Genomic DNA, 22,513 nt, shown 5'->3' with positions numbered 1-22,513 from the left:
GGGCAAGTGGCAGTGGTGAAATGGGGCAATAAACAGTGTTGCAAATTGGGCAAGTGACGGTGGTGAAATGGAGCAAGAAACAGTGGTGAAAATGGGGCAATAAACAGTGTTGAAACTTGGGCAAGTGACAGTGGTGAAAATGGGGCAAAAACAGTGATGAAAATTGGGGCAATTAACAGTGGTGAAAATGGGGCGATTGACAATTGTGAAAAAAGGGGCAAGTAAAAGCCGGTCTACAGGCAGAGGCAGTCACAATTGGTACTGCACAATGAAAGGGGATTCCACATTTCTCATGTGTTACAAACACTTGCCTTAAGGTTTGTAATTGGCACAGATGCTCTGTCAGATCTCTTCACAATGGAAATCAGGTCCTGGTTTCTCGAGGTGAGGAAGGCACGGTAAGTGCCCTGCAGTCCAGCTTCCTGAGCCTGCTGGAAACACTGCCGATCGGCTCCATGGATCCCAGCTATTTCACCCGTGAGAGGAGAGTTGAGAGCCACAATATGAAGCTAAAAATATATCAAAAGTAGAAAGTAAGTCCACCCAATCCTTAGTTTAAAGGTGCATGCGTTCTACTGTGGTATCTAGCATAATTTCACTGATGTTAGATCACTCTACTTAGGAGATGCTTATTTAGCAAGAACCCCTCTTGAGAGAGAGATAGAGGGATCCAGTTCAAATGCTGGCCAATCAGCCCATCAAACTAATTCAGACTACTACTTCCAGTCCAATGTTTGTTTCCCAGTCCTCTGTTCATTTCCCACAGATCCCCATTCCAAAGTTTGGTTTTATGTAGATACCCTAAAAATTTTGAAAGTTCCTATTGAATCACTTGCCATCAGCCTTTCGGCAAACCATTCCAAATCAGGGCAAGTCACTAATGCAAAAGTGACGTGTAGACCTGGGCACTTTCTCAGGTACAATTCCATTCACTAGTCTTGACAAGTAACTATTCATCACAAGCCAGAGAATTTGGAAGAATTTTACTTTCCACTCTTATCCAGTACTGCTAATGCGAAATGTCAATTATTTCATACAAGGTTAGTGAACTCAATGTGGATGAAAATTATCATAGAAATAGATGTCACAGAAGACCTCTCTGTCAATTCCTTCCATGGTGAACAAATACAGATTTTACACTAATCTTACTTAGAATCATAGAACAGGGAGACAGGCCCTTTGGCCCAACTGCTCCATGCTGACCAAGATTCCCATCTAAGCTAGTCTCTTTCCTGCATTTGGCCCATATCCCATATCCACGTACCTGTCCAAGTATAGTTTAAATGTTATTAATATACCTGCCTCAGCCACTTCTTCTGGCAGCTCATTCTATATACTGACCACACTCTGGATGAAAAAGTTGCCTCTCACATTCCTATCAAATCTCTCCCCTTAAACATTTGCTCTCTGGTTCTTGATTTCCTCAACCCTGCGAAAAATAATATGTGCATAACATACCGCTACAGGACCACCCCTTCCGCTCATTCTATTACATCCCAATAAATAAAGTCCCAGCCTGCTTGACCTCTCTCCCTCAAGTCTTGGCAAATCTCCTTGATACCCCAACTTTCAATACACAGCCTCAGTGTTATGGCTTCTCACGCATTCATCACAAAATAGTGCTTAACACTGGAGATGTTCTGCTGCGACAGAACATTCATGGACTTTCAGGGTGGCTCTGGGGAAGCAGTGGGCAAAGTTTTGCTATCAGGAGAAAGAGGCACAGATGGGACCACATTATGTCATGGACTGAAATCTCCAAAGAGTGTTACCAACTTGAATTGAACATTACACTTAATTAATAAGTTTGTGCTTACAAGAGCTATTGTTTTGTGTTGACATTGGCAATTGCACTTTGGCTGGTCATAGGGTACTACAGCAAAGAAAGATGCCCTTCGGACCATTTAGTCTATGCATACCTGTTTTTCTGCCCGTTCCCATCTACCTGCCTCTGGACCATATTCCTCTATACCTCTCCCCATCCATATACCTATTTAAATTTCTTTTAAATGTTACAATTGAACCTGCCTCTACCACTTCTGCTAGCACTCGCACCACCCTCTAAATGAAAAAGATCCCCCTCAGATTCCCTTTAAATATTTCACCTTTCTCCCTAAACCTACGACCTGTAGTTCTATTCTCGTCCAACCTGAGGTGAAAAAACCTGCATGTATTCACTGTATCTATACCCAGCATAATTTCGTATGCCTCATTCTCCAGCGCTTCAGGGAGTGAAGTCCTGATGAAGTCAACCTTTCCCTATAACTCAGGTCCCAGCAACATCAAGGCTAGGCATGTTCTATTCTGAAAAGTAAAGGACATCAGTCCCTTTACATTTAGTTCATCATGTTCATAGACCAATGTGGTAAGGTGTATCAATGGCCAACAAAGAGAACAAAAATGAGTATTTAATGAATGAACATGTCCAATAAAACAGGTCCTCTTCAAGTTATGATCCTAAATTTAGACTTGCCAAATGTAAGCTAGAAGCCCTTGTTGCTTTGTAGAAGTTTCTTTAAATTTGCATGCTTCTGGCTTTGTTCACATTAACATATATGGTTACTGGAGGAAAGGCATTCATCCGAGTTAGAGGTTCTGATTTCAAGACTAGCAGTACCCATTTACTGGTAATGTCATATGTGTCTTGTGTATGAAATATATATCACATATGGTATATGAGATTACGTACATAAATATAGAGCATCACGCTTGTAACAGTAAAGACTAGTAATATAAAGATGAAATTTAACAAGAGTTTAAATTGGCAGGAGAATTACACCTTTGTCCAATATATTATATAATGCTCTTGTTGTAATATAACATGAATGGTTGGGTCCTAGGGAGTATCGAGGAACAAAGGGACCTTGGTATTCAAGTTCAAAAATCGGTGTTGGTAGCAATACAGGCATTTGACGCATTTAATGTGTGAGCCAACCATGGGCAAATGAGACCAGTTTAGATGGGAACTGTAGTCAGCATAGACCAGTTGGGCCAAATGTCCATTCCCATGCTGTATGACTCTATGACTGCATATATGAACAGGGAGGTAATGCTCCAACCTTTAAGACATTGGTTAGACCTCAGTTGGAGTACTGTCTGATCACCACACTATAGGAAAGGCTGGAGGGGTTACATCTGTTTTACCTGGAGCGGAGGAAGTTAAGAGAGGACACGATGGTGATATATAACATTATGAACTGAGACTGCAGGAAACACTTGCTTACATCTGAGCTAAATAAACTAGATGACATTGATTTAGGGTAATGGGTAAGTGGTTTAAAGGGGATTGGAGGAGGATCTTTTTCACATATAAAGTAGTGGAAGTAGATTTGCTAAAAGCAGTTTAAAAGGGTCTAAATAAGAACTTGAACTGCGTAGGCAAAGAAGACCTAGTACTGGAAGACTGTCAGAGTGGACATTGGGCACCTACAGAATGGCCTGTTTCCAATGTTTAATGTTTCTACAGTATTATCACAGGGAATGATTTGATGTCTTTGAGCAATGAATATGTCTTCAGATCACTAAACTCTGCAATGTGATAAAATATATACTAATCTCTCCTCATCCTCATCCTTAAGTTTTCCTATACTAATAATCTATCTGTATAAATATCTAATGAAATAAAATAACTCAATAAAACCACCAAAAGAAAACAGCTTGGAAGTAGGAAGGAGTTAATAATACACTCATAAGAAATGCTATTAATAGCATTTTTATACCATGAGTAGTTTAAGACATTTCATATCAATGGATATATTTGCTTCAATTAAAATGACAAAAGAGATTTGGAGCAAAATAAATCAGGGTATGGTAGTCATGTTCACTTACTACACTCAGTAGCACCAATTTTAAGGTAGCGTTGTACACTTTTAAGACATACTTTAACTCAGCTGAGGAAGCCATAACTTACCACCGGCCCTTGGTGAATAATGTTCCTTGGCACCAGACTGGGAGCAATATCAGCTATTTCAACCTAGTTACAGGAAAGGAAAACATGTGTATGACAGAGTAGGATCCCTGATGAAAATAAGGAACCAGACTTTTCCTGAACCCACCCTAGCAACTTGTTCAAAGATTTTCAGAACAATCACAAAGGAGTCACAGTTATGTAAAGCAGAACAATAAAGGCGGAGAAAATGGTACACAGATGGTGAGTGTAATTACTGAACACCCTATATCCATGACACTTACTGAGGAAATCTACTTTCTAAAAAAAGTCATAGAATAAAAAGATTCCTCAGGGTAAAAATAACACACAAAATGCTGGAGGAACTCAGAAAGTCAGGCACCACTTATGGAGGGAAATAAACATTTCAGGCCATGGCGCTTCATTAGAACCATTCAGTTAAGAATGATGAAGGGTTTTGGCCCAAAACATTGATTCCAATTGATGCTGGGTGACCTACTGAGTTCCTCCAGCATTTTGTGTGTGTTGCTCAAGATCTGAAGAATCTTCGGTGTCAGGGTTACAGACTGAGTGAGGAAGCTCGGTACTGTGAGCACAGTAAAACCTAACAATTAACTGGACCATCTCACAGTAGCATTACTAGGTTCCTCTTCTTTCATACGGTTGCACGTAATATAGAACAACAGTTGTGAGATGTTATCCTGATACCTCCTTTATATTTTGTGGATTGAGCATTAAGTTGGCCATGTTTGCTGACAAGTTTGTCTACACACTGGAGTACATCAGTGGGAAAGTGTGTATGGAACCGGAGGAGATAACAGAGGTACTTAATGAATACTTCACTTCAGTATTCACTATGGAAAAGGATCTTAGTGATTATAGGGATGACTTACAGTGGATTGAAAAGCTTGAGCATATAAACATTAAGGAAGAGGAACACCTTGTGTTAGCATCCCTCATGGCTTGTGTTGATGTGGTATAAGAGTTTCCCATGAGAATCACCATAGATTAAAGACCTATCACAAGATGACTAGCACTTACTGTGAACTCTATTTGCTTTTCCAAGCTTCATTCAAAAGTGAAGTGACATTGCTGAAGGTTAAATGGTCTGCCCTAAACATGTTACTTCGTAGAACTTCACACACAATCATATATAAATTCAGAGAAAGCACACTAGGACAACAGTCTCCATTGGCAACAGTAAAATTGGCACACAGTCTCCTCAATGACTTTGTCCCATTCCTCCCCTTCCCGTCATTCGCACATGACCTGTTCACTCTAATGCATTCGGACCATGCTCAGAGACCAAGATTGGAAGTTATCATTGCAAACCTGATATTTTTTTGTGTCTCTGTAAAAATATATGTTTTGAACAGAGAATTCAGGAAAGAAATGAAGATCTTTTTCCAAAGGCTGCACCATATTTTAATTAACCCAAATGATGAGACCATATAGACGAAGAGAAAGATTTTTCAGATTTGGATGATGGCTGCCCTCTAGTTTTAATTACCACACACATGGTAAAGAAGTAAAAGAAGTTGACACTATCAGATTTTACTTGTGGAAACTATTCCACATGACTCATTTACTGATTAAAAGTCAGCTGATTATATGACATTAATAGAAAGATCAGTGCTATCTATAGCTAAAGTGGAGCATACTTACTGATACTGCAGGATCATCAGAAGCAATACCAGGAAAGAAGTCTTCAAGCTATCAGGGAGACCAGACATATGTTAAAGAAATATGTTTAAAAATAGTGACAAGCTTTAGCATGTTTTTTAAATACATGATTACAAGTTATTTCTACTGCAGTCATTAAATTGATGGATCTCAATCAATTCATCAATTGTAAGCTTTCCATGGGGGAGGCACGATAGCGTAGTAGTTAGTGCAGTGCTTTACAGTGCCATTTGGGGAGGTTATTTGGCCAATTAGATCCATGCTAATTCCCACCAATGCAATCCCATCAATTCCATTCCCCCTCTCCTTACTTCGGACCCCAAGATCCCTCTGATCCTCCACACTGCCAAGAGTTTTACCATTAATACTATACTCTGCCATCATATGTGACCTACCAAAATGAACCACCTCACACTTATCTGGGTTGAACTCCATCTGCCACTTCTCAGCCCAGTTTTGGATCCTATCAATGTCCCGCTGTAACCACTGACAGCCCTCCACACTATCCACAACACCTCTAACCTTTGTGTCATCAGCAAATTTACTAACCCATCCCTCCACTTCATCCAGGTCATTTATAAAAATCACTAAGAGTAAGGGTCCCAGAACAGATCCCTGAGGCACACCACTGGTCACCGGCCTCCATGCAGAATTCTGAATCCACAAAACCATGTCCATGGATCCCTTAGATCCCATGCCTCCTTACTTTCTCAATAAGCCTTGCATGGGGCATTTTCTCAAATGCTTTCCTGAAATCCATATTCATCAACATGTTTAGACAGATCCTCAAAAAATTCAATCAGGCTCGTTAGGCACGACCTGCCTTTGACAAAGCCATGCTGACTATTCCTAATCATATTATGCCTCTCCAGGATCTTTTCCATTAACTTACCAACCATGGAAGTAAGACTCACTGGTCTATAATTTCCTGGGCTATCTCTACTCCCTTTTTTGAACAAAGGAACAAAATCTGCAACCCTCCAATCCTCTGGAACCTCTCTCGTCTCCATTGATGATGCAAAGTTCATGCAGAGATCCTCCCTTGCCTCCCACAGTAGCCTGGGGTACATCTCGTCAGGTCCCAGAGACTTATCCAACTTGATGCTTTCCAAAAGCTCCAGCATGTCCTCTTCCTTAATGTTTATATGCTCAAGCTTTTCAATCCACTGTAAATCATCCCTATAATCACTAAGATCCTTTTCCGTAGTGAATTCATCAAGTATTCATCAAGTACCTCTGCTATCTCCTCCGGTTCCATACACACTTTTTCACTGTCATACTTGATTGGTTCTATTCTGTCATGTCTTATCCTCTTGCTCTTCACATACTTGTAGAACACCTTGGGGTTTTCCTTAATCCTGTCTGCCAAGGGCTTCTCATGGCCCCTTCTTGCTCTCCTAATTTCACTCTTAAGCTTCTTCCTGCTACCCTTATAATCTTCCAGATCTCTATCATTACCTAGCTTTTTGAACCTTTCGTAAGCTTTTCTTTTCTTCTTGACTAGATTTACAACAGCCTTTGTTCGCCACGGTTCCTGTATCCTACCATCCTTTCCCTGTCTCATTGGAACGTACCTATGCAGAATGCCACTCAGATATCCCCTGAACATTTGCCACATTTCTTCCGTACATTTCCCTGAGAACATCTGTTCCCAATTTATGCTTCCAAGTTCCTGCCTGATAGCTTCATATTTCCCCTTACTCCAACTAAACGTTTTCCTAACTTATCTGTTCCTATCCCTCTCCAATGCTATGGTGAAGGCGATACAATTGTGATCACTATCTCCAAAATGCTCTCCCAGTGAGAGACCTGACACCTGACCAGGTTCATTTCCCAATACCAGATCAAGTACAGCCTCTCCTCTTGTAAGCTTATCTACATATTGTGTGGGGAAACCTTCCTGAACACGCCTAACAAACTCCACCCCATCTAAACCCTTTGCTCTAGGGAGATGCCAATCGATATTTGGGAAATTAAAATCTCCCACCAAGACAACCCTGTTATTATTACACCTTTCCAGAATCTGTCTCCCTATCTGCTCCTCGATGTCCGTGTTACTATTGGGTGGTCTATAGAGTTATTGACCCCTTCCTGTTTCTATCTTCCACCCACAGAGACTAAGTAGACAATCCCTCCAGGATTTCCTCCTTTTTTGCAGCCATGACACTATCTCTGATCAGCAGTGCCATGGCCCCACCTCTTATGCCTCTCTCCCCATTCTTTCTGAAACATCTAAAGCCTGGCACTTGAAGTAGCCATTCCTGCCCCTGCACCATCCAAGTCTCTGTAATGGTCACAACATCATAGCTCCAAGTGCTGATCCATGCTCTAAGCTCATCCGCTTTGTTGCTAATACTCCTTGCATTAAAATAGACACATCTCAAGCCATCGGTCTGAGCGCATCCCTTCTCTATCACTTGCCTCTCCTCCCTTTCACACTGTCTCCAATCTCTCTCTATTTGTGAGCCAACCGCCTCTTCTCAGTCTCTTCAGTTTGGTTCCCACTCCATGTTTCGTTAATTTGTAGCTCATTATTTCCCCACTGGAAAAACAACATTTTTTTCATCAGAAACTGACACAAAATCATGATATTCTGGCTCAAAAAGAAATCGCATGAGTTTTGGTTTTTAATCCATTGAGATATTCATTTCAGATCCTGAGTCTGGGTCATGAAAAAGAAACTTTAAAGGTTCCAGCACTTTTTGCTCCCTGGAAAACAAACTGGATTGCCTTCATCTGCAACTGACCCAGCATGAGATGAGGAACTGCTGTGTGCTTGTTCTTCCGAAACGTGGCTCCAGGACAACATCCCATTCACCATTAAATGAGGCCATGCCACTCAGGGACTTGTGCTAATGTTTCGTGACTGTATTGTAACTCAATGTGTTGTTTCGTAACTATAGTGCTGTGTGTAGCTACGCAGGTATGTACTGTGTTTTGCATCTTAGTCCGAGAGGAACAATGTTTTATTTAGCTATGTACACATATATGGTTGAATGACAATAAAATTGAACAAACTAAATTTCCTCACTATGAAACATGCTTATTCACAACAACCAATATTGTCTTAATTTGAGAGCACCTCCAAAACCATCATACGTTTCCCTTTAAAAATAAATAGGAGAATGTTCAACATTTTCAAAGTTTACTCACTTACTTTTTGATTAAATGAAAGGTTGCTTTGTTGGCTCCGGAATGTGTGGCGACACTTGCGGGCTGCCCCAGCACATCCTTAGGTGTGTTGGTTGTTAACGCAAAATGACGCATTTCACTATAAACTCAGTTGCCACTTTTTTTTAGGTACACCTGCTCGTTAATGTAAATATCTAATCAGCCAATCATGTGGCTGTAACTCAATGCATAAAAATATGCAGACGTGGTCAAGACGTCCAATCGATGTTCAGACCAAACATCAGAATGGGGAAGAAATGTGATCTAAGTGACTTTGACCGTGAAATGATTGTTGGTGCCAGATGGGGTGGTTAGAGTATCACATAAATTGTTAATCTCCTGGGGTTTCCTTGCAAAACAGTTTACAGAGAATAGTGCAAAAAACAAAAAATATCCAGTGAGTAGCAGTTCTGTGAGCAAAAACAGCTTGTTCATGAGGGAGGTCAGAGGAGAATGGGCAGACTGGTTCAAGCTGACAGGAAGGCGACAGTAACTCAAATAACCAGGTATTACAACAGTGGTGTGCAGAAGAGCAGCTTTGAACACACAACACATTGAATCTTGAAGTGGATTGGACTACAGCAGCAGAAGACTCAGGTGCTGCTTTATTAGGTACGGGAGGCTACTGAGATCATGTTTCAACGTACATGTGATAAATAAATCTGAATCTGAATGGACTGCAGGGTATTCAATGGTTTTCCACCCTGAATAGTAGAGCCTAAAATAAACCTTTAAGCCTCAGAAGAAGGAGACACAAGCGAGACCGCCAATGCCAGAAATTTGGATCACACGTACAAAATTTCACTCTATTGATGCTACCTGACCTCCTGAGCTCCTCCAGCAGTTTCAGATTTAGCCTATTCATATAATTTCAAAAATCATTTTTTCTGCCACCTTTTGTAGAAAGTCTCTGACCAAACATACATGAAGGGCCTGTGTACACAAACACGCATACCTGTGAATAGTGGTTTGGAGAAGTGTTGGATTTGATGCTTTGAAGGCTTGGTGCAGTGTTCCACAAAAAGATGTGTACCATGTTTAGTCTGAAGTCACAGGTAAACAGCAGGTAAAAAGATCCAACATAAAAAGTTACTACACCTCAGATGGCATATGTTGTGTCAGTTTGAAAACACACTCATGGTATAATTTCTTGATTCTTTTCTTCCATCTGTTCCATTTGTTCCTGTCAGTGATTGCCAAATGGAAAATCTTGGCAACAGTAAATGATTTATAATTCAAGATTCAAGATTGTTTATCATCATCCTTCAGTGCACGAGTGTAAAGGAGAATGATATGATTGTTACTCTGGATCCAATCCAGCATAAAAACACAATAAGCATAAAGAACACAATAGAAAAACACAATAAATATAAATATAAAACACAATGTAGCTGTTATAATCATAGACTGTGTGTATGCACATAAAGTGCCAGGTGATGTGTATATAGTGGTGGTGAGGCGGGTTAATGGGTAGAGGTATTGATCAACCTGATGGCTTGGGGGAAGTAGCTGTTTTTGATTCAATACAGTTTATAGTAAAATCTGCAAATCTCTAGTTATACTGCTCATGTCATGATTGGTTAGCTTGATACCATGACATTGTATACACAGAAAGCAAGGGCTCCCAATGTATCTGAATTCCAATATGAGACCTGTCAAGATTAATCATCAACTCAAGCCATGGTACGCAACTTCTGCTCATTCTCTACAGGACACCTGTTGAACCTTTACAGCTGCAAATGCAGTATTCGTCTCTATCTGCTTTTTTTTATACTATAGGTTCTGGTTAGCAAATTAATCAATGTAAAAAGAACCAGAAGAAATCTGTCTGTACAGACAATGACAGAAAATATATGAATCACAGAGAAATCTATACTGACCTATACTGAGACCAATTTACATCATTCCTTTAATCGGAACAATTTATCTTTGCTCTTGTTGTGACAATGTTTCATTTTTCAAATTCTCATCCTTGCTTTATCGCATTTGAAAACACCTTCAGCCCTCTGAACTCTGCTCTCGTCCAATTCTTGTGCATCCCTGACTTCAACCACTGGCAGTTGAAGCACTAAACTGAGGTTCCCTCAGCAACCTCTCGACTTCTCCATCCCACTCTCTTCGAGCTGCACATTGAAACTTCCCTCTTTAACAATGCTCATGACCATCTGCCCTAGAATTGGGTTCTGCGGCTTGATGTCAAGTTTGTCCTGTTAACACTCCTGAGATGCACTTTGGGAAGTTTTATTATATAAATGCAAGTTGTTGTTTTGACTCAGAGGCAAAGAATCACAATGCTGCAACACCCTAAAACTTTTATTTATAAAATTCTAAAGAAAAATTGGTTGCAGTTATGTTTTGTTTTGTTACTTGAGGTGCTGCATTTAATTCCCACATCTGCATGCTGATCTGGTCTGGGTCTTACACTCAATGGCCACTTCATTAGGTACACTTGCTCGACAATGCAAATACCTAATCAGCCAATCATGTGGCAGCAACTCAATGCATAAACACATGCAGACGTGATCAAGAAGTTGTTTGGTACATCCTGAACCTAAAAGTGGCCACTGAGTGTATAAGCTCAGCACACATAATTAACAGAACTGTGACTTTACTATTTTGAATAGCAAAGATCACATGAAGCAATGTGATACCATTTGAGCATGAATAACAAGTCAATGAAAATCAACACTACGAAGGATTAGCACATCAATCTTTTGGGTTGTGTCATAGTGAAGAACCATAAAACATTTTGACACAAAGGAAGCCACTTAACTCACTGTACCTATGCTGTCTGTTCAAAGAACTATCCAATTAACTCCACCATTCAGATCTTTCTCCATAGACCTGTAAAGTATCCACAGAATATCTATCAATTTCCTTTCCATAGTTACTATTGAATCTACTATTTCATAGAGTTATAGAGATCACTACAGCACAAAAAAAGGCTCTTCAGCCCATCTAGACTATGCTGCCTATTCCCATCAACCCACACCTGGACCATAGCCCTCCATAGCTCTCCCATCAATGTACCTATCCAAATTTCTCTTAATTACTGAAATTGAACCTGAATCCCCTACTTCTGCTACTAGCTTGTTCCACACTCTCACCACCCTCTGAGTGAAGAAGTTTCCCCTAACGTTCCCTTGAAACATTTCACTCTTCAATATTAACCAATAACCTCTAGTTCTAGTCTCACTCAACCTCAGTGGAAAAAGCTTGCTTGCATTTACCTTATCTATACCACTCATAATTTTGGATACCTCTATCAAATCTCCCCTCATTCTCCCACGCTTCAGAGAATAAAGTCCTAACCTATTTAACCTTTCCCTATAACTCAGGTCCTCAAGTCCTGGCAACATCCTTGTAAATTTTCTCTGCACTCTTTCAACCTTATTGATATCTTTCCTGTAGTTAGGTGACTAAAATTGCACACAATACTCCAAATTAGGCTTCGCCGACATCTTATACATTTTCAACATAACATCCCAACTCCCGTATTCAATACTTTGATTAATGAAGGCCAATGTGCCAAAAGCTTTCTTTATGACCCTATCTACCTGTGATGCCACTTTCAATGAATTATGGATCTGTTTTCCCAGATCCCTTTGTTCTACCGCACTCCTCAGTGCCCTACCACTCACTGTGTAAGACCTACCCTGGTTGGTCCTACCAAAGTGAAACACCTAGCACTTGTCTGCCATTTTTCAGCCTATTTTTTCCAACTGGTCCAAGCTTTGATAGCCTTCCTTGCTGTTCACTACAGCCACAAGCTTAGTGTCATATGCAGTTTACCTCATTATCATCCAGAATATTGATATAGATGACAAACAACAATAGACCCAACACCAATCCCTGCAACACATCTCTATTCACGGGCCTGCAGTCAAACAGACGACCATCTACTACCCTCTAGCTTCTCCCACAAAGCCAATGTTTAATCCAATTTAATGCCTCATCCTGAATGCCAAGCGACTTAACCTATTTGACCAAACTCTCACATGGAACCTTGTCAAAGGCCTTGCTAAAGTCCATGTAGACAACATCCACTGCCTTTCCTTCATCAACTTTCTTGGTAACTTCCTCAAAACACTCTATAACATTGGTTAGTCATTGGTACCGACGTGGATCACACCCTCTGGTTGCTCAGCCTGTCACTTAAGAATGCTATGGACTTGATCTGAGATGTTCCTGGCTTTGGCATGTGTGAGGCAACATACCATTCATGAATCTCAACCTCATCCACAAAACCTTCTGTCGGATCCCTGAGCCATTGACTCCCCTACCACGACAGTTAGTCTCTTTTCCCCACTTCCCTTCTGAGCCACAGAGCCATTCTCAGTGCTAGAGACCCGACTGCTGTGACCTTCCTCTGTTAGGTCATTCTCCCAACAATTTCTACCATTATATTCCAGACTATAATAACATACAATGTAAATATAAAATCATCTCATTATTTTCTACCCCAGTATTCTTTTGCCTTTTGTTTACTTCTTAGTGAAACTACTTTCACTACACTCATTATATTAATCCATTTATGATTCCGTTCTATGATGGAACCCATTATTTCACTGTAGTAACACAAGATCGTAAGACACAGGAGCAGAATTAGGCCATTCAGCCCATCCAGTCTGCTCTGCCATTCCATCATGGCTGATTTATTTCCCCTCACAACTCTGTTCTCCTGCCTTCTCCCTGTAACCTTTGATGCCCTTACTAAATCAAGTTCAAGTTCAAGTTTGTCATTCAACCATACACTTGAATACAGCCATACAAAACAGCGTTCTTCCAGGCCCAAGGAGCAAAACACATTACCAACAGTCATACACTGCACAAAGTACGTATAACTACAATATCAGTAAAAAAAAATGTAGCCCAAGCCCTTGAGTGTTATGGCCTGTAGATTGATGGTGTATGGGATGCCATTCTGTTCAGTCTGAAAAACAATGAAACTTCTACATGCTTTTATGCATCAAGTTGCTGCCACATGATTGGCTGATTAAATGTTTGCATTAACTAGCAGGTGTACAGGTGTACCTAATAAAGTGGCCACTGTGCATATATTCATTATATCATCATTGTATCATGAAACAATAGATTTAGTTGTTTTATAAATAATCTGCCCTCAACCTTTTACAATTTATTTTGTTAAAGAAGATAGGTATGCAACCTTTCACCTATGATGTCAGGAGTGATGGGACAACTGGTACTGCCCAGGATTGTCCATGTTACTGTTAAATTCCAGAAGGTGCCATATAAATGTCAGTCCATTTTTTCTTGGCATAGTTTCTGTGAATAAACAGGTACTCACACAAAGTTTGCTCCAACCATTAAGCAATCGAACGAAGACTTTATTTCTTTCTGTTACGTAGGCCAGGGAACCTTCTGGCATCTCAGCAGTAGCCTTCAGCATGAGTTCGAGATTCTTAAATACATGGCTCTGTTACAATAAAGAATGCATTAGGCTCACTGTGGAGCACTATAGGCAGAGCTGTTATCTTGTAGAAAGACAATGAGTGGCCATTTTGCACTGACTGGAGCTGAGGGAGCAGGCTTTGAATTGAGGCTTGTTGGGCCTTCTTTTCCTGTCGATACTCACTCTTCCCCTCTTTTCTGAAGATATAGTCCTCTGGCTATGCCCAATACTGGGGTTGGTCAGCACTCTCCAAGACCCTGGCTAACTCATCATTACTCAAGTATGATACTTCAAAATGAATTTATGCTCTGATGAGGGCTTCAGCGCTGCCTGAACTCTGATTGTGTCCACTGTCCACCACATCTGAATCTCCAGCAGTGCTTGTCAAACTTCCATCGGAACTGAGAGCTTCCAACTGCAAACTCAACAGGTGATGGACTACATTCTGAGTCTCCAAAGTCTCTTCACCATCTAGACGGCACATTTCAAGAGCAGAATAGGATATTCTCCAATTACCTGGTTAGGTACATTTCTAATGATGCTGTCTAAGAATCTCAACACTCAGGAGAGTGCTGCCTACAAAACACACTAACCAAGGCTACTCTGACACTGCCTCCTCCCCAAATCCATGAACTCTACTATGTAGACAGACAGAGCTAGCAGATTTGTGGGAACGCTGTAACCTGGGTGATCCCTTCCAACTCAAACACATCCGAAACACAAGAGATTCTGCAGATGCCGGAGATCCAGAGTGACAAACACAAAATGCTAGATGAACTCAGCAGGTCAAACAGCATCTGTGAAAAGGAAAAAAAAATTCGAAATTTCGGGCCAAGAACCTTCATCGGGACTAGCTCACACACATCCTAACTTGTAAATCTGTTGGAGTTCCTTCATTACAGCTAGGTCTTTGTCCTGGAACTTCCTTCCCAACAACACTGTGGGGTTACCTTCACCAGAGGACAATCGCTCTACACCACCTCCTCAAGGGCAGCTAGGGGAAGACAATAAATGCTGGTTTTTCTGGTGACAACCAAGGTGATGGTAAAATGGTTCTTTATGAACATTAAGTTTAATTACCATTCCTGATGCAGGACTTCAAGTGGATCTGTTGACAATTTCTTTCCTCCCACAAAAGCTACTTGACCCATTGAGTTGGTCCAGCAGGTTATTTGTTACTAAAGCATTATTGCTCTGCAGAGTTCTAATTTTCTGCACAGACACTGATACAAAATTAGCCTTGTCAATTCAGTATGTCAGAGAGGTACACTGCCTCTCTTCAGAACTTTCTGTGTTAGAAATCAAATACTGGCACCCTCCCAGAGTCCTCCATCCTAACGTCCGAAAGGCAGCTATCCACAGCAAATGGAGTTTCCACCGAAGAATATGAAACTCTTCATTGTGGTATGTTAAAAGCACATGGAGGAAAGCAAAGGTTCGTGGACCATCACCGCCTCCTCACAATCTTGATCCCTTCCAAGAATAACAGCTAGTAGTGAAAGCAGGCCGGTCTTACACCTCTAATGTTTGAGTGCCACTAAATATCAATAAATAATAAGCCAATAATGAAACTGTTAGAGTAATGTTGCAGTAACAAATTAAAAAAGAAGCATCATAGTAAATTATGTAGGCAGACTGGCCTTAGAGTTCCTGTTGCATTTTTCAGCATTTCTACAGTTATTAAATGAACAAATACCTCAGTTCTTGATGCTTTTCTCCCTTACAATCACTGTAATCTGGATGAATTTATTTTTATTTGCAGTTCTACAATGAAGATAATGTAAACCTAGATATTGACCATTTCTGCCGTCTTACCTTTAGGATGCCGTCAGATGGATTGTCACTGGATTTGTGACCTTGGAAATCTGCAAAAGAGACACAATAGAGAATAACTACATCTGCAAATTATAAAATGGGTTGTTGCATCCAATTCTATTAAGATACCGTACCAGAATAGTTTGGGTGATTATGGAAATTACTTTAGTTGTACACTAAACCACACCACCCAGTTTAGGAAAATTACCCTAAAACCATTAAACTCCTGAACTGGCGTGGATAACTTCACCTATCTCAACACTGAACTGATTCTATGATCTACAGACTCTGAAGACTATTTCCAACTGCTTCTCAGCATTATATTTTTTATTTATGCAATTTGTCTTCTTTTGCACATTGACTGTTTGTTGGTCTTTGTAAATTCTATTGCATTGCTTTATTTTCCTGTAAATTCTTGCAAGAAAATAAATCTTATGGTGACACTGCTGATTGAGTGTCATCACATATAAAGTTAACAACTCTGGGAAGACATCAAAAAGTGACATTTCTTTAAACACTATTCTTCACATAGTATTTGCATTTATCAACACCCACATGAATATTTTCAGAAAGATGCTTGCCCGCATACCAAATACAGCTGTAAAACAGTACAAAAATGAAGTTTTCTCTGCTGGGCCCATGACTTTCATATGGCACCTGCTAGAATTTAAAATTTATGTATTGGTTATTTATCTCAGTATTTGAATTCTTATAACCAATGTTTGGTGGGTGGAAGGGTTGAAGTATTGGCTTAGGCTGTGGAACAATGGCAGATTTTGATAAGTGTAAGGCAAGGGCATTTAAGTGGTAGGGGCCTAGGAGTATGGAGAAGCAGGGGAACCTTGAAGTATAAGGCCAATGATTCCTGAAGATGGCAGAACCTTTAGATAAGATGGCTAAGAGGGCAAATGGAATTACACAAGGAATTGCAGAGAGATATGCACATTGCCCAGTCCATCATGAAAGCCAGCCTCCCCTCCATGGACTCTGTCTACATTCTTTGCTGCCTTGGTAAAGCAGCCAACATAGTCAAAGACCCATCCCACCCTGGACATTCTCTCGTCCTCCCCTTTCCACTGGGCAGAAGATGTAAAACCTTGAAAACATATACCAGCAGGCTCAAGGACAGCTTCTTTCCTGCTGCTATCAGACTCTTGAAGGAACCTCTTGTACATTATAGATAACAGTTGACCTCAAAATCTATCTTGTCATGGCTATGACACCTTTCTGTCTACCTGCACTGTGCTTTCTCTGTAACTGTACTCCTTCATTAGCTTTCCCTTGTACTAACTCTAAGTACTTATGGTTGAAATTATCTGCATGGATGACTCTCAAATTCAAGATTTTCTTCTCTGTTTCTTGATATTTGTGACAATAATAAAGCAATTAGACCGGAGATAAGAGCATGATACAAATCTATTAAACATTGGTTAGTCTATAGCTGGAATATTCTATGCAGTTCTGGTCACCACACCATGGAAAGGAAGTGATTGTTTTGGAGTGGCTACAGTGAAGATTCACCAAGATGTTGCCGGGTATGGAGCCTTTCAGTGAGACCAGATGGTTGGGTTTGTTTTCCTTCTAGTAGAGGAGCTTGGGAGGTGTGGGGGGGGGGGGGGGGGGGAGGTCATAGCGGCATATAACATTATGATGGACATAGATCATGGTAGGTGGGAAGCTTTCCATGGAGGTACTAAAACTAGCAGCCATGGGTTTAGATAGAATGTACACTCAGTGGCCACTTTATTAGGTACACCTGTACACCTGTTCGTTAATGCAAATATCTAATCAGCCAATCACATGGTAGCAACTCAATACATAAAAGTATGCAGACATGGTCAAGAGGTTCAGTTGTTGTTCAGACCAAACATCAGAATGGGGAAGAAATATGATCTAAGTGACTTTGACCATGGAATGATTGTTGGTGCCAGATGGGGTGGTTTGAGTATCTCAGAAACTGTTGATCTCCTGGGATTTTCATGCACAACAGTCTCTAGAATTTACAGAGAACAGTGCGCAAAACAAAAAAAACATCCAGTGAGCGGAGGTTCTGTGGGTGGAAACGGCTTGTTAATGAGAAAGGTCAGAGGAGAATGGTCAGACTGGTTCAAGCTGACAGGAAGGCGACAGTAATTCAAATGCTAAGCATTAGAACAGTGGTGTGCAGAAGAGCTTCTCTGATCGCACGCATGTTGAACTTTGAAGTGGATGGGCTACAACCATGAACACCATGAACACACACTCAGAGGCCACTTCATTAAGTACAAGAGGTATCCCTGAGTGTACCTCCACTGAGTGTGGAATGTAGAACAGTACAGTCCAGGAGCAGATCTTTTTACCCACAATGCCTGTGCCAACCATGCTTCTAAATTAAATTAAATCTATCTGCTTGCATATGATCCATAACTCTCCATACCCTGAATGTTCACATCCCTGTCTGAATGCCTCAGAAATATTACTATCACCTCTGCCTCTACCACCACCCCTGACAGCACGTTTCAGGCATCCACCAACCTCTGTGTAAAAAATGTACCCCACACGTCTCCTTTAAACTTTCCCCCAAATGCATGTCCTCTGGCATTTGACATTTCTATCCTGGGAAATCCCTTACAGACAGCAGCGGGAATTGAACCCGGGACACTGGTGCTGTAAAGTGCTGTGCTACTGTGCTGCCCTTGTACTATCAGGTCTTCCCTCAGCCTCCAAAATGCCAGAGGAAACAGTCCAAGTTTGATTTGTTGACAATAACCAATGCAACAACCCAATGTTTAGGGTAATGGGCAAGAAATTGAGAGGGGATCTGAGGAAGAAATTTTCACCTAGTGTGTTTGGAACTTGGATTGTACAGGGTGAAGGAGGCAGGTACCTTCACAACATATAAGAAGTATCCAGACAGGCACCTGAATTAGAAGGCAATGGGCCAAGTATTGGTGAATACTGAAAGGATCCAAAGGTAAGTACTGTCTTGTGTGGTTTTGAGAAATAGGAACAGATCTTGAAACCCATCCACTGAGATGACAACTTAATCTTCACAATGTACCTTGCCCATTCCCATAGTACATTCCGAGGCCTCTTGACACCTGGAGGGACATTTGGCACCAAACCTTGGCTGACCGAAACAAGGCTGAGGCCTCTGTCTCACCAGGATCTCTGCCCAGAAGCCAGCATCAAATAAACTGAGCCCCATTTAGATTATCAAAGTAAATAATGTTAGATTTTATCATTACTTTAATCATTTGTACCTCTGCTAGAAGTACTAAAGGATTCTTTTCAATCGTCAGTTGCCTTGTTGTTACATAATACCTACAAAATGACTTTCTAATGCTGAAGATCATATAGTGGTTTTTAAATTGTTTTTGGGTGTTAACTATTGCTTAAGAGAGGGATATTTAATGCCCAGTTGATCACCGAGTTACTTGACAAACACCAAAACTACTTCTTTAAAATGATGTAAAGAACCAATAACTGGTTCAGTCACCTTTTTCATCAACATAACTTCTAATAATTCTGCATAAGTATTGTAAAGTGTACACCAGTAAAAGAGACCCACCTAGAATTACAGCAAAAAGAACACACCTCATATTCCGCCTGGGTAGCCTCCAATCTGACCGTTTTGAACATTGATTTCCTTTACTTCTGGTAATTACTTCCCCCTCTCCTTTCTCTCTTTTTCCATTCCCCATTTTGGTTTCACTCTCACTCCTCTTTTCCTTACCTGCCCATCATGACCCTCTGGTTCCTCTCCTCCTTCCCTATCTTCCATGGTTCACAGTCTTCTCCTATCATTTCTCTCTTCTTCAGCCCTTTACCCCTTCCATTTATCACCTATTTCTTACTCCATCCTGCCCTCCCTCACCCATCCACCTTCCCCTTCTTCTGGTTTCACACCTTATCGGCTTGTACTCCTTCCCTTCCCTGCACTCTGTCCCTTTCGTTTCCACTCCTCTAGCCTAAAATATTGACTGTTTATTCAGTTCCATAGATGCTGCCTGAATTCCTTAGTTCCTCCAGCATTTTTTTTTGTGTTGCCCTAATTTAAAAATGAGGTTGGTTATTGAAGGCATGAAAAATAAATTTAGAAGAAGTGTGGGTTGAAGTATGGTGAAATGCTTGGGGGACAAAATGTATGAAATATATAAAAGCTGTAATCTTGATATATTTTTGGGTTTGGTTGAAAAGTATTCCTGTAATAGGTCAAAGTACCTGGGTGCCTGGTGGTGTGAATGCCGTCTTGCTGTTCATGATTCACCTGGTGGAAGAAATACATCAGATTATTCAGGGTGACATCGCCATGGGTGACACAATGATGAATCACCACAAGAAAGAAAGCACAGTGTCATTTGCTGAAGGTGTTAGCCTTTGTTGTGATCTATTCCCAGGTCATGTTGCATTGAAGCACGAACAATCTATCAAAGGAGTGAGAGAGAACAAAGCCTCCATTTCACACTTTCATCTTGGACTATCAAATGTAGTCATTAGTCTGCGCAAGACACAAAATCAATGTACAGTGTACTGTTTGCTAATGGAAGTATCTTGAGAGAAGGCATGTTGGCCAGAAAGTATGTTGGCATCAAAGGACAAGAGCTAAAGTCAGATAGATGCCTTTGCAACTTCAGCTTATTGTTTAGCCCCATGGGTTTACTATAATTTATTTACTGTTTGTTGTAATTCATCATGTATGCATTCCCTGCCTAATATCAATGACAGCCTTTCAAAAGTAATCTGGCGTTCAAACACACCTCGGGATTGTGTAAGTATGTGTGTTGATTTGCCCCACCTTCTCTCCATCTTTTGTCGATACTGGGTGTTCATCACTGTTTCGAATTGGATGAATTAGAGCCTTTCCTTTCTTGCTCAGGCTCCAGATGGTCTAATTCAGAAACCAATTAGTAATGAACCACCAATATCCACAGGAGCTGGAGAGAAAGTAATGCCAATCAGGGAGTGTGAAGAATGATGAGAGTTTTTGAAGCAGATACACTGTGGAAGGAAAAATCTTCCCAAAATTTGAAATATGATAAAGAAATTACTTTTTCTTTTAACAAAAATAATACTTACTGGCATTTTGCAGTGAGGTCTTGGAGGGACCGGGAAAATTCTCTGCAAATAATAACAAAAAAAAACAAATTTTAAGTCAAACAGTAAAGAAATTCTGTATGAAAATAATTGAATGGCTGAATGGGCCTACATTATAGTAGAATAATCCTGGAATTCCTGGTGGGCCTGGAGGTCCTGGAATGCCAGGAATGCCTGGCGTGCCTGGAACACCCTGTAATAATACATGAAAAGTGTTAAAATTTTTTGAGAAAACAAATTCAGTTCTGAACTTTAAAATCAGTGTGCCTGAAAACTAATGATTTTTCACTGTCCTGTATTAATACAATACTGCCAGTTCAAGTCTGGAAAGATGCAGTCCTTCTACATTGGTATAATACTCTCCATCAATCAGAGCAGCCTATGCTTGGAATCAGATTTGTCCCACTCTGTCCTTGAACTACAGAGATTTCAGTATTGTTAACCCTTTCCTTGACTGGTTCGGTGGACATAATATATGGAGCTAAACATTTGAACCTACCACAGGTGATAAAATAGTTCATTCTACAGTTTCAAATTAATTAGTTTCCTTGTGTTTTTCTAGTTATTTGTGTCTCAGAGGTTGTGTGTGTGTGTGTGTGTGTGTGTGTGTGTGTGTGTGTGTGTGTGTGTGTGTGTGTGTGTGAGAGAGAGAGAGAGAGAGAAAACGTGTGAGTATGAGTGCTTGTGTACACGTGAGGAAAAGAATGCATGTAAGTGGGTTTGTGTCTGTGTCTGAGGGAATTTATAGTATTTTTATTTAGAGATACAGCACAGTAACGAGCCCTTCCAGCCCAACAAGCCCACGCAACCTAATTACATCAATGTGACCAATTAACTTACTAACTCATAAGTCTTTGGACTGTGGGAGGAAACCAGAGCACCCGGAGGAAACCTACTCAGTCACAGTGAGAACATAGAAGCTCCTTACAGACAGCAGCAGAAATTGAACCCAGGTCGCCGACACTTAGCACGTAATATCCCAGGACCTTAAACTCTGAATTACTTTCCTTCATTCCTAACAGAGTTTTGAAATTCCAAAGTCCCTTTCTTGTCAATTAGTCTCCTGCATTCGCTAGTCCATATTTAGAATGAATGCTAATCTAACTGTAGTATGCTGAAGAGGTTCAGCAAGATCAAGTCTGAGGTACTGTTTTGCTTAGGAGCAAAGTCTGGAACTAGGGAACATGGCTTTAAGGTACATGGTTGGACATTTAGACCAAGGTCAAGGGGAAATCTCTTTCACTCCAAAGAATTCTCTTCCCCAGCATGCTCATCACTGAATAGTTTCAAACTAACATGGACAGACTTTGGAATTTGAAGGAAAAAGGAGATGTGGAGATTCAGATAGGTTATATTCCATCTTGATGGAGCTCTCTCAAAGGACCATATGATTTACAATTGCTCCTATTTCATACTGTATGAGTTATTGTATTTTTTATGATTTGACT

General features: G+C 40.6%; 1 protein-coding gene across 3 annotated transcripts in view; it reads right to left on the bottom strand.

Moving 5' to 3' along the window:
* Positions 1–22,513, bottom strand: part of LOC140741340 (uncharacterized) — a 99,987-nt gene that overhangs the window by 6,446 nt on the left and 71,028 nt on the right. For all 3 annotated transcript variants that reach the window (XM_073071455.1, XM_073071456.1, XM_073071454.1), the window contains 8 exons: positions 21,178–21,258; positions 21,048–21,089; positions 20,193–20,238; positions 15,990–16,039; positions 14,070–14,198; positions 5,573–5,620; positions 3,911–3,973; positions 312–509 (listed from right to left, as the gene is read on the bottom strand). In XM_073071455.1, coding sequence (XP_072927556.1) covers positions 312–509; positions 3,911–3,973; positions 5,573–5,620; positions 14,070–14,198; positions 15,990–16,039; positions 20,193–20,238; positions 21,048–21,089; positions 21,178–21,258 — 657 coding nt within the window. The remainder of the gene's footprint in view (positions 1–311; positions 510–3,910; positions 3,974–5,572; positions 5,621–14,069; positions 14,199–15,989; positions 16,040–20,192; positions 20,239–21,047; positions 21,090–21,177; positions 21,259–22,513) is intronic.

This window comes from Hemitrygon akajei, chromosome 18 (genome assembly GCF_048418815.1).
Source record: "Hemitrygon akajei chromosome 18, sHemAka1.3, whole genome shotgun sequence".
Classification (NCBI taxonomy): domain Eukaryota; kingdom Metazoa; phylum Chordata; class Chondrichthyes; order Myliobatiformes; family Dasyatidae; genus Hemitrygon; species Hemitrygon akajei.
Note: the sequence above shows the minus strand (reverse complement) of the source record. Positions and strands in the feature narration are given on the sequence as shown.